General features: G+C 43.4%; 1 protein-coding gene across 1 annotated transcript; it reads right to left on the bottom strand.

Annotated features, from left to right (window-relative positions):
- Positions 1-355: 355 nt before the first annotated feature.
- LOC134286686 (uncharacterized) lies at positions 356-11942 on the bottom strand. Its single transcript, XM_062848337.1, has 3 exons — positions 8800-11942; positions 7830-8016; positions 356-553 (listed from the first exon to the last, which is right to left on the bottom strand). Exons 1-3 carry the CDS (start codon positions 11940-11942, stop codon positions 356-358), a joined length of 3528 nt encoding a protein of 1175 aa, XP_062704321.1.
- Positions 11943-12371: the final 429 nt, after the last annotated feature.

The following is a 12371-nucleotide window of genomic DNA, read 5'->3' as shown; positions in this document are numbered from 1 at the left end:
TGGCGTAACGTCCCCTCTGGAACAAACCCTGTTTCTCAGCTCTTCCTGTTTGTATGAGCACTTCCACAGTTATTAACTAAGTGCCAATGACCATTGTGCATGTGTATATTGTGTGGCAGGCACGAAAATACTATATACCCAATGAAGTTAAGGAAATTTCCTTTACGAGAAATTCCTGGACCGACCGTGAATCGAGGAGGTCACCCCCAGCATGGTCATGCTGGATACCCACGTCTTTACAGTTGTGGTTATATGGGCCCTTCAACAATATCCATGTCATCCACAAAACTGACAAATTGGCCGGGTTTCATGAAGATCGTAACCACCGCGGATGTTGAGCCAAGATCGTCGCATTTCACTTTCCAGGGCAGGGCGATGAGGCCAAGACAGCTGGCATTTGCGCACCACAAAACGGAGGAGGTGGTGGTGGTAAACAACCGCAGGTCTGAACATTAGGCAGTATGGTCACCAGAGGCGGGTGCACGATCAACTCCAAGTGCTCACTGAAGTATAATTGGGGGTCATGATCGACGACAAGTTGAAGTTCGCTAGCCTGCAAGATGGCAAGCATTGCGATTATAGCCCTGTCAAAAATAATGTGAAATAGCTTGGCAATAGTCTCAAGCAAGCGTAAGCTGCTCGCAACAGTAGCGTTCTTGCCCAGGTTAATCATCAGTAGCGTTCTCCGTACCACAGAGAATAGGCATCCAGGCTAGAACAAATTTCATTTAGAAAGTTGTGTAGGGATTTGAATCTTCACTTGATTGCAAACCAATGCCACAGTGTTTTATTTTGCCGATTTCGTGCGCTTTTTTTAATAACGTTTCCACCGTTGATTTTTGCAATATACTTTCTTCGGAGAAGTTTCTACATAAGACAAGGCGCATCTTGTGACATGACGAGTTGGATGATCAATCCACCTATAATTGAGATGAAAAAATATTTTTTTCAAAAAATGCAGGACGTTTGACGTTTGATGGAAATCATACACACTTAGAAAAAATGACGGTATATTTTTACCGTAATCTCAACAGCTGAACGTACTGTGAATCTCAAGAAAATGCATCTGTCAAAATTACCGGAACGTTCGGTACTTTTTACAAATTTACCGTAAAAATCGCAGAACGTTCGGTATGTTTGTTTACGAATGAGCTGTCAATATCACTGACGTACGGTAAATTTTACAAATGATCCGTAAATATTACCGGCCGTACGGTAGATTTTTTTTTACAAATTTACGGCGATTTTACGCGAGCACAAAAAAATCTCTTTTTTCGTAAATATGTCGATCATGGGATTGAATACACGACCTTCGGATCAGGAACTACACTTGCTACCACTGGCACTGTACAAGAGAGTCTTGCTTGGAGATGATGCGCAAATTCTAATAGAACTGATACTCAAAGCTGCCGGCGTGGCTGTCAAACGCATTTTACAGTAGTACGGTAAAATAATCCCATCACCGGTCTGTTCGGTAAAATATTCACAGATCTCCTGTAAATTTGTCTGATTTCACCGGTTCTTCGGTGACTTCTTAGAATTCACCGATTTTCTCCTGTAATTTCATCGATTTCGCCGTAATACTGTAGTTTGCTTGTTTACAGACCAGTTTCGGTGATTTTTTTCACCGAATACTGTAATGTATTCTAAGCGTGTATAACTTTTCATAATCATAACTTTTAAATGGGATTTTTTACATTTTTTGCGTCTTCTACAAAGTTGTTTTGAATGTAAAAATACGTGTTTTTGCTGAACATCGAAAAACGCTAGCTTTTAAAATTGCAAAGTTATTTACAAATTACTGATTTTTATAGAGTATATTTGAACTCGTCTAGCTACTTTCAGCGCAAAATGGCGCAGAGTACCGTTTCGAATAAAAAACAACTATATTTCTACTATATGAAACATCTGTATGCAAGTGTATCCTGTATGTGTTATGGTAAAAAAAAACAAATAATTATCAAATATTCAAATTATTGAATAACGTCTTAATTTAACAAGATAAAATGTCGTAATGTTCAGCAAAATTGTGTATTTTTATATGTTCAACAACTTTGCAGAACATGCAAATAATGTTAAATTTCTTAATTAAAAGTTACAATAAAAATAAATTTCTGAGTGATATTTTAATACATATGTTCATTTTTCATATCACAAGATGCGCCTTGTCTTATGTAGAAACTTCTCCGAAGACACTATATCGCAAAAATCAACGGTTGAAACGTTATTAAAAAAGCGCACGAAATCGGCAATATAAAACACTGTGCAATGTAAAGGTTGCAAACCAATAGGGTAACCTGGGGTAATATGCACCCCCGGGGCAAAACACCCTCTCGCTATTTCATTATATAAGTATAGCTCCATCCGATGCAAGCAAACTAGACGTAAAATTGAGCCGAACAAGCCCAAGAATGCAAAGAATATTCGAATGGAAAGCGTGGAAAACGATGATTTTCCACATTTGGAAAGATTGTCTAATTTGAAGCGCACACAGTTTAAGCAATTGCGCGCTGATTATATGGAATCAACCTATTAACTACCATCTGCCTCGTACTCCTTCCATTTGCTGCCGTAAATAGTAAGATGGAGCCGCCTGGTGTTTCATTAGAATTCAAAATTCGTAAAATGCCAGAGGTCGTATTGCCCCACCTCAAGGTGCGTTTTGCCCCCAACAGTTTTTCAGCACCCAAAACGTAACACTTTTTCAAATTGTTAATTTGATTCGGTAAAATTGATATCACGCGGACCAAATGTTGGCGTCTTTTAGTCTAACTTTCAAAACGCAAGACACCCATAAAATCATCTTAATCTTAGTTATAGGGCAACGTTTACTTGGGGGGTGCATATTACCCCATCTCGAAAACACTAACGCCGCCAAATACCATATTGACTTAGTCAGTGGTGAATTGAAACATTTTAAGTGGTGAATTAAATTAGTATGGGAAATTAATCGATTGCAGCGCCGCGATGTTGCCACTTGTGTTGCCGATGAAATATTTTTTACACAAAATTCAGATTGGGCTTGGATGTCTGTTCTCTGTGTTTATACTACGGTAGGGTTGCGTGGTCAAGTGCGCTAGTGGTCAACCGAAACGTGAAGCACTTGAGAGTACCCACAGCCTGATGTGCCTTATGCCTAGTTTACATCGTTCAACTGAAACGAGCATTTCACTTGCAAACTTCTTAACAATATTCATTAGAAATGAATTATGTGTTTAGACTCAGCAAACGACTCGAACAGCCACTTGAATGCTCTTGAGTGCATCTCAGTTGGAGCAAGTGTTTACATTGTTCAATTCGTGCGGCGCGTAAGCAAACTAAATTGAATTCAGCTCATTTGACAGATGACTTGAATTCAACTCACATGAATCGCGGGTTCAGACGGGACAAGTGAGATGATTTCGTTTGACTTGAACGAAAAAGTTCAACATGTTCAACTTTCGTTCAAATCAAGTCAGTTGCTCAACTGAAATGAACGGTGGTGTTTGCACGTTCAATTCGCATTCAATTGGGCATTTTCCATTGACTTGAATCAAGTCACTTGCTCCATGTAAACCAGGCATTAGGGTGGTTCAGCGCATACCGCACGGTCTCAAAGGACGCGGTATGTGTGATAATGGGCATAATGATGGCAGACGAGTGGTGACAGAGGACGAAGAGTTGTTCGAGCGACGCGGCATAAGAGGCACAAGACGGATCACCAGAATCGTCCATATTGAAACGGTAGGAGAAATGGGATTCTTCTAGCAAGGGTAGAACGGACACACTGGTTCATACCGAGCATGTCTAAATGGACGAGCAGGCCCCATAGCCAGGTGAATTTTCACTTGACACACTTTATTGTCGGGCCTAGGCATGGGCCTAGGTGCTTTAAGTGATAGTTGCACAGAATCGGATAGTTAGCAAACACCAACTTTGCAGGGTTGCTGTCCGGCATTCTTGCAACATGTCCTGCCCGTCCAGCTTTAGCCACTTTCAGGATGTTGGGTTCACCGTAAAGTGCAGCGAACTCGTGGCTCATCATTCGCCGCCATACACCGTTCTCCAGCACGCAGCCAAAGATCGTCCTTAACACGCGTCGCTCGTCTCGTGTCTATAGAGGACCACCGGAATAAAGCTCATGTAACTTGTGAGAAGCGCAAACTATTTTTTTTTCAAACTAACACATCTATACCATTTTAGCAATGGCCAATGTTTTAAACCAATATCGTTTTAAATTGCTGAAAGATTCCCGCTCTCTCTCTCTTCTTGGCGTAACGTTCCAACTTCGACACAGCCTGCTCCTCAGCTTAGCATGTTATGAGAACTTTCACAATAATTAACTGAGATCCCGCACAGCCAATGTCTATTTTGCATATGTATATCGTGTGGTAGTTATGAAGATATTTTATGCACCAGGTAGTTATGAATCGTTTCTGGGCCAACCCGGAATCGAACCCATCACCCTCAGCATGGTTTTGCTGATTGCACGTGCGCTTACCATATCGGCTATATGGGCTTGAAGACTATTCTTCTTAATTTCCTCTGAAACAGAACTAACAATAAACGCTGCCTGTTGTGATTACAAGTCTTCCGATTTTCTTCTTCTTTCCGGCATCTCTGGGATTCCTCCAGGTTTGCTTGTTAGGATTGCTCCAGAAATTTATTATGAGTTTTATATTGTAAATTTCCTGCTTGGATTGCTTCAAAAATTGCTGTCGGAATTTCAGGGATTTGTCCATTAAAAACCCTTAGAGATTTCAAGGTGAGATTACCCCAGAAATTCTTGCTTCGATTCCTTTCAGAATTTTTGCTTCGTTTCTTATAAGTATTTTTGCTGGTGTTTCTCCGAGAATTCCGCTAATAGTTCTCATTCAGATCTTTTTCCATAAAAATCTATATGAACTCCTACAGCGACGTATCCAGTCCAGGGGTTTCTTCAATAATTTCTTCTGCAAGTGATTTCCTTAGTGATTCTTTCAAGAAATCCTGCTGGGATTTTTCCATACATATCTGTAGTCCAGGAACTTCTTCTGGAGTTCTTCCAAGATTTTTTCTGGAAATTTCTATAAGAACCCTTTCAGATATTCTCCTAAGAATTGTTCATGCATTCTTCCTATGATACCCCCAGGGATTCTTTCAGAAACTCCTGCTGAAATGCCTCCAGAAATTCTTGCCGGTATTCCTGTAGGACTTTATCCAGTTATTTCAACAGGAACTCATCTGGTGATGTATTCAGAGTTCAGAGAATTTTGTAGATATTTCTGCATTAATGCCTATTTGAATTACTCCGTGCATTAGTCCATAAATAAATCTACGGATGGCACAAATTTCCCAAATTGAGGAGAACGTGCCGCTGAAGCCAACCTACTGATGAATAAATCTAGCGGTTTTCCTAGGGATTTTTTTTCAAGAATTTGTTTTAGGATTCCTTCAGGGATCCTTCTAGGATTTTTTCTAAATTTTCCATTATTAATGCCTTCGGTTATTACTTATATAGTACAGTCAAGTCTCCTATTAGACGTTGCAACCCACTTCACGCTCATCGCGTTTTCCAGGCTGTCTTCTAACCAATTTAGTTCATTTTTTGTATGTGATGAGTCTACAATAAGCACTAGCTGCTCTAAAAAAATCAGCTGGATTGGATTCAAGACAGCTGAGAAATTGCGGTGGGCGTAAAGTGGGTGGCAGCGTTTAATAGGAGACTCGACTGTAATTCCTCTAGAGATTTCATTATGATTCCTCTATTAGATTTCCCAGTCGGACATCCTCTATAGAGTTCCTGGGGGTTCGTCTTGGAATTCCTATACGAAAATCTCTTGGTATTTCTTCTGAAATTCCTTTAGAAAATTTTGTTGGAAATTCTCCTGGAATTCATGCTAGAATTTATCAATCGATTTCTGCTGTGATGCCTCTTTAAACTGCGCCAGATATTTCCCCAGTACTTTTTCCAGGTATTCTTCCATGGATTGCTCATGGAGGTTTCTTCAAAGATTTCAATAGGTATTCTTTCAATGATTTTTCAGGAAATGCTTCAGGAATTCCTTCTGGGATGCTGTAGGATCTTAGTATGCTGGAACAATCTAGGTAGCCATGGAGAAGTAGTACTAATGATGACAGACAATAAAATATTCATTCTTGTTTCAACCACCAAGCAGTAAAGACTTCTCATTCCTACATTTGGCGACGACGGAGAATTAGAAAATCGACGCTGAAATCGAAATTATTGATAAGCATAGTGAATGGTTTTACGGATCGTAAGTATGTTCACAAGAGGAAGGATACCTGGTATTCTTAGGGATGAATTCTAGTTTGAATGTCTGTTTGGTATTGGGCTTTGTCATCAGAAAATTTCCGAAACACGAACACGCGAATTTAAAATTTAAACTTAGCTTTATTGCGTCCGTTTCCTTTGCCTTCGTGGACTGTACTGAAAATTTATGCTGCACGGTTGTGCGTTATTTCTCTCTTCCGCTAACGATGCGTTACTTCGCTTCCGATTTCGAAGGGTGAAGCGATGCTTTTGACTGAGCGTAGTAGGCCAAACTGGTTGACCACACAAAAAAAAAAAAATATTTCAAATCTGACGTACAAACCATTCGGACGGAAGACCGAACATCCACCCGCCCGGAAAGAAGTGAAGCTCAATTCTCAATTGGAAGGGGAGCAATTTTCGATATAGATCGACGAAACACCGAATCCGCTGTTCTCAAGTCCACAACCCTCACAACACCGTCATCCCCTGGGTAAGTTTTTGTGATAACTGCGAGCTTCCAAACTTGTGGGGGTAAATTTTCTTCTCGAAGCAGGACAACCATTCCCTCCCTTACATTTGGTGCCCGGACGGACCACTTTCCTCGAGACTGAAGTTGGGTGAGATATTCAGCGGACCACCGCTTCCAGAAGTGGTCTCTGATTGATTGCAAATGCTTCCAACGGCATGATGTGCTTCGGCTGTCATCGTACGTAGGCTCAGGGATTGCAGTCAGTTCTCTGCCGATCAAGAAATGACCAGGTGTTATCGCAGAAGGCTCAGTTGGATCGCTGCTGTCGGCAAATAAAGGCCGAGAATTCAGAATAGCTTCTATCTGGGTCAGAGTCGTGGCATATTCTTCAAAGCTGAGTGGCGTTTTTCCGAGTACTCTTTTGAGGTGAGTTTTCACGTTTTTTACACCCGCTTCCCAGTATCCGCCAAAATTTGGAGCCCTAGGTGGTATGAAGCTCCAACTTATTTCACGAGGTTGACAAAATTCATTTATCCCTTTCAGTGTCTGTTGATCTTTGAAGACCCGTACCAGCTCTTTCAAATCTTTGTTTGCCCCGACGAAATTCAAACCATTGTCAGAGAAGATTCGACGAGGGTATCCTCTGCGACTCGTGAAGCGACGAAGTGCTGCTATAAAGGCCTCCGCAGTCAAGTCGGACACTAGCTCAAGATGAATCGCTCTGGTACTCATACAAATGAAAACTGATATGTACGCCTTTACAACCATGGGACGCCTTGCTCCATACTTGATGTGCACCGGACCGGCAAAATCCACTCCTGTAGATTCAAACGGAGCTGTCGGTGAAACTCTGCATTCCGGCAAATTTCCCATTAATTGATTTAATTCAGTAGGCTTGGATCTGAAGCACGCAACACATGCACGCGTAACCTTTCTAACTGCTGACCTGCCATTTATCAGCCAGAACCGTTGACGAAGCGCTGCTAGCAACCCAGATGGCCCCACGTGAAGATTTTCCTCGTGTAGTGTTCTGATTAGGCAGTCTGTCACAGGATGCTTTGACGGTAGTATCATTGGATGTTTGCACTCGTATTCCAATTTTGATTTTTGTATTCTCCCACCTACTCTCAGCACCCCGTCGTCGATGAAAGGATTAAGCGATTGGATCTGCTTGCATGGCTCACTTCGTAGAACTCGTTTGTAGTCATCTCCCAGTGTACTGGTGCGCTGCATCAAACCAACCAGAGTCCTCATCGATCGGCGAAGCTCAAGGATGGTCAAGTGATTCGAAACAATTCGATTGTTCCTGCTTCTGCAATTTTGGGCAAATCGAAGTATGTAACCAAAAATTCGTTGAAGTTTGCGGAAGTTGCTGACTTTGGAAAGAATTGGAAAGTCTTCTAACGAAACCTCAACAATTGGTGCGGCTACAACGTTTCTGAGCTCAGGGATTTCTTCATCTGCCAGCTCAGGAGGAACCTCTACCAAGTAGATATTTTGACGAAGGAAAAAAGGTCCGTGCCACCAAAGATCGTCATTCAATAGTTCGCCAGCAGACTTTCCTCGTGACACCGCATCTGCTGGGTTCTCCTTGGATTTGATGTACTTCCAAGAACAGTGACTCGTTCCAGCAACAATCTCGGTAACACGATTCCGGACGAAGACCTCCAACTGATGCGGATTTCTTTTTAACCAGGCTAGTACGATTTGGCTATCTGACCAGAGCACGACATCGTCAAAGTCCATCTTCAAAGATTCCGTGGTTTTCAAGATTAAACGAGTCAGCAACTGAGCCGCACACAGTTCCAAACGGGGGATACTTAATTCCGGTCTAGGGGCGTTTCGAGATTTGCTGCACAGAAGATGCATTGTGATGGAGCCGTCAGGATATACACATCGCAGATATACACACGCACCATATGCTCGCTTAGACGCATCCGCAAACCCATGCTGTTCCACGCGCATGGGAGCCGGGCTGCATACACTTCTCGGAATACTGATCTCGGCCACACGACATAATGACGACCTGAACTCGACCCACCGTTGCAGAAGACCATTTTGTAACGGTTCGTCCCAGTCAAGACCATCTACCCACACATCCTGGATTAGCAGTTTTCCTAGCACAATCACGGGAGAAATCAGTCCCAACGGATCAAAAATTCTGGCAATCGTGGACAGAACCACTCGTTTGGTAGGTATGACATCATCGCAGGAAGAATCAGAATTCGTGCTGAATAGAAATTGATCTTTTTCAGGCTCCCACAGTAACCCCAAAGTCTTCACGGTGTGATTGTTGTTCGAGTACGATATTTCGGCAATATCGGTTTGTTTCTCCCATTCATCCCTAGGAACTAAATCAAGCAGCTGCTGTGTATTCGAGCACCATTTATGAATTGAAAATCCACCTTCATGCAAGATTCCTCTGAGCTCACCGATGGCCTGTGCTGCTTCTTCGAGTGTTTCAAATCCGCTGAGACAATCGTCGACATAGAAATCGTCCTTTAAAATTTGAGCACCAACAGGAAACCTTTCATGTTCATCCTCTGCTAACTGGACGAGAGTGCGGGTGGCCAGAAAGGGTGCGGAAGCAGTGCCATAGGTTACCGTATTCAGACCAAAAACCTTGAGCGGATCCGTGGAATTCTCTCGCCAGAAAATCCGTTGGTAATTGATGCAGTTCTGATCCATACGTATTTGTCGATACATCTTGGAGAGATCGGCACTGAAGACAAACGGGAATCGTCGGAAACGCAGCAGGATAGCGAACAAACTGTCTTGAACTGTAGGACCTACCATTAACAGCTCGTTTAGAGAGACACCAGATGACGATTTGGCAGACGCATCAAATACGACCCTTAATTTAGTCGAGGTACTTGACGGTCGCAACACCGCGTGGTGCGGCAGGTAATATGACTTGCTACCGGGTGCATCCTTCGATTCGTCCACGATTTTACAGTGACCCATATCTTCATATTCCCGCAGAAATTTCGAGTACTCATGCTTGAGCTCAGGATTTTGCTCCAACCGCCTTTCAAGTAGCAGAAATCGTCTCAAGGCCATGGTACGACTCTCACCCAATTCACTGTCACCATTTTTGAAAGGGAGACCAACAACATAGCGACCAGATTCATCTCGTTTATGCGACTGCTGATAGAATTCTTCACAAGAAACTTCTTCGGAGGAAAAAAGAGGACTGCTAGGGAGCTGTTCCAGCTCCCAGAACTGTTCGACGGTACTGTTGAGATCTTGGAGAGAAAGGACATTACAACTCAACGTTTGAACAGCAGAAAATCCCTTCGAACGAGTCCCGACTACCACCCAGCCAAAATGAGTTTCACGGAGCTCAGGGAATCCAACTCCAAGTTTGCGTTTGCCACTCTTCATGGCACTCCAGAAATGCTTTGCCCCGAGCAAGATGTCTACCTCTCCCGGGACGTAGAACGTCGGGTCCGCCAATTGGATTCCGGATGGAAGCTCCCAGGAATCGATGTCATCCGATAAGGTCGGAAGACTACTGGTCACTTGATCCATGACCAGACATTCCACTTTTGCTTGGAAACCGTCGTATAGGGATTTCAAAGATACGCTTACCTCTTGAGTGATGTGGCTTCGCTTACCATTTACACCGATTACCACAGTGCTCACCGGTTTCGTTGGTAGACCCAGCTTCGATGCCAGTTCAGCACGAATGGTGTTAACCTGCGAGGCGCAGTCCAAGAGAATGCGACACCGATGCGTTCCTCCGGAATTATCCATCACCTGGACGACGGCCGTCATTAGAAATACTTGCGATTCGGATGATTTTTGGTTGCATGTGCACGACGTTACTGTTGAACCACTTGCTCGCTCCTCCGAGTTAGTCGTCGATGCTGCTTCCGGCTTTAGTTCCTCGTTTATTGATTCCTCCGGAAGGGACTCCACAAGTTGGCTCGACGAATTGGACGATAGTGAGTTTTCAAAATGCAGCAACGTGTTGTGGCGTTTTCTACACTGGGCGCAGGATTTGTCTGAACCACATTCTCTGGCACTATGTCCTTTTCGGAGACAATTGAAGCATAGCCTGGATGTCTTCACCTTCTCTGTTCTCTGGCTTGTGTTCAGCTTACGGAACTCCGGGCAACTAAAGTTGATGTGGTCGCCACCACAGAAATCACACTCGAGTGGAGACTTCTCAGACGAAATAGCCGCATGAGATTTGTAGGCAGGAATCTTTGACGAAGCGGCGGGTTTTGGTTGAATACTTTTTGTCGATTCGCTAGCGGCCTCACACCGCTCTAGAATGTTGCACTGCGTCTTGAGAAACGTAATTGTGTCGTAGTAGTTCGGTAGTTCTCCATGGTCCAGTGTTGACTCCCATTGCTTCCGCGTGTATTTATCCAATGCTCCCGTTAGAAGGTTCACCACCATGAGCTCGGATACTCCGGTTAGCGCTTGACCGTGGAATTTCAGATTTTCCACATGTCGGATACACTCATCCAACAGTTCCCTCAGATCCGTGTAGGATTCCTTGGACATCCTTTTCAAATTCAACAAACCACGAATATGGTTGTCCACTATTACACGCTGGTTTTCGAATCTCTCCTCCAATATGCGCCAGGCGTGGGCATAATTGTTGTCGCTGATCGTTTTTGGATCCAGCATTCCGGCGGCACCACCAATAAGAGCTTTATCCAGGTGGTATAATTTTATGGCATCGGAGTCCCGAGACCGGCTCATCAAATCCAAAAACATGGATTTGAATTTTGGCCAATTTTCATACTTTCCGTCGAAAGTTGGCATCGGGACTTTCAACGGCTGTTGTTGGATGATGATTTTGTCCTGTCGATCCGCCTGTTGGTTTGCTTCATTCCAATTCGCCGCTGGGTGGGTTGATACTCCGAGCGAAATGGATACTTCCTCCAGCGCCGTCAGCACTTCCATGTATTTTTCCTCAAACTTGTCGCAATTATCCATGTGGTCGTGCACTACATCGTCCTCGATGAGTTCGAGTATTTGGTCGTGGTAGTAATGCCACTCGGAGTAGTATTGGTTTAGCTGCTTCTGGTAGACCACCAGCTGCGGCTTAGTGAGCTCATGTCCGGTTTCGATGATCACTTTTCTCGCTCTGGTAACTTTAGCCATCGACTGGCCGCGCTTCCGGATGAGCAGCTTCACTTTGCTTTCCACCTCCTCATTGACGTTTTCTTCGCCATCGCCTTCGCCATGGCTTTTTTTACTTTTTTCACTTTTCTCCGACATTGCTCGAATAGAAATTCCACCACAGAAATAAAGAATGCAAATGAACTTGCATTCCACCACTAGTTTACGAGCCACACCAGAAACATTTTATGATTTTGCTTCCACATTTAGTTTTCGATTTTCAATCACTCTAGTCCGCCATTTTGTCACCAATCACTTTTGCATCGAACACTCTTCCACCGCAGTGGCTTGTCCAACTTTTCACCACGGTTTCGGAAAAATTCCGCACAAAACCCGTGCTCACGGAGCTTATCCGGTTCGGAACGGACCAAAATTGTTTGGTATTGGGCTTTGTCATCAGAAAATTTCCGAAACACGAACACGCGAATTTAAAATTTAAACTTAGCTTTATTGCGTCCGTTTCCTTTGCCTTCGTGGACTGTACTGAAAATTTATGCTGCACGGTTGTGCGTTATTTCTCTCTTCCGC

This window comes from Aedes albopictus, chromosome 2, assembly GCF_035046485.1.
Source record: "Aedes albopictus strain Foshan chromosome 2, AalbF5, whole genome shotgun sequence".
Taxonomy (NCBI): Eukaryota; Metazoa; Arthropoda; class Insecta; order Diptera; family Culicidae; genus Aedes; species Aedes albopictus.
The sequence above is the reverse complement of the archived record's forward strand: the minus strand, read 5'-3'. Positions and strand labels throughout refer to the sequence as shown.

Excerpts from the sequence above, each read along its gene's own strand:
- LOC134286686 (XM_062848337.1), bottom strand. The coding sequence starts at position 11,942 with ATGTCGGAGAAAAGTGAAAAAAGTAAAAAAAGCCATGGCGAAGGCGAT. Across the intron at positions 8,017-8,799 it reads AAACTGCTAATCCAGGATGT|AAGCAGGAACAATCGAATTG; the intron begins GTGGGTAGATGG and ends CCAAAATTGCAG. Across the intron at positions 554-7,829 it reads TCGACGACGGGGTGCTGAGA|GCTAGCGAACTTCAACTTGT; the intron begins GTAGGTGGGAGA and ends GCCATCTTGCAG.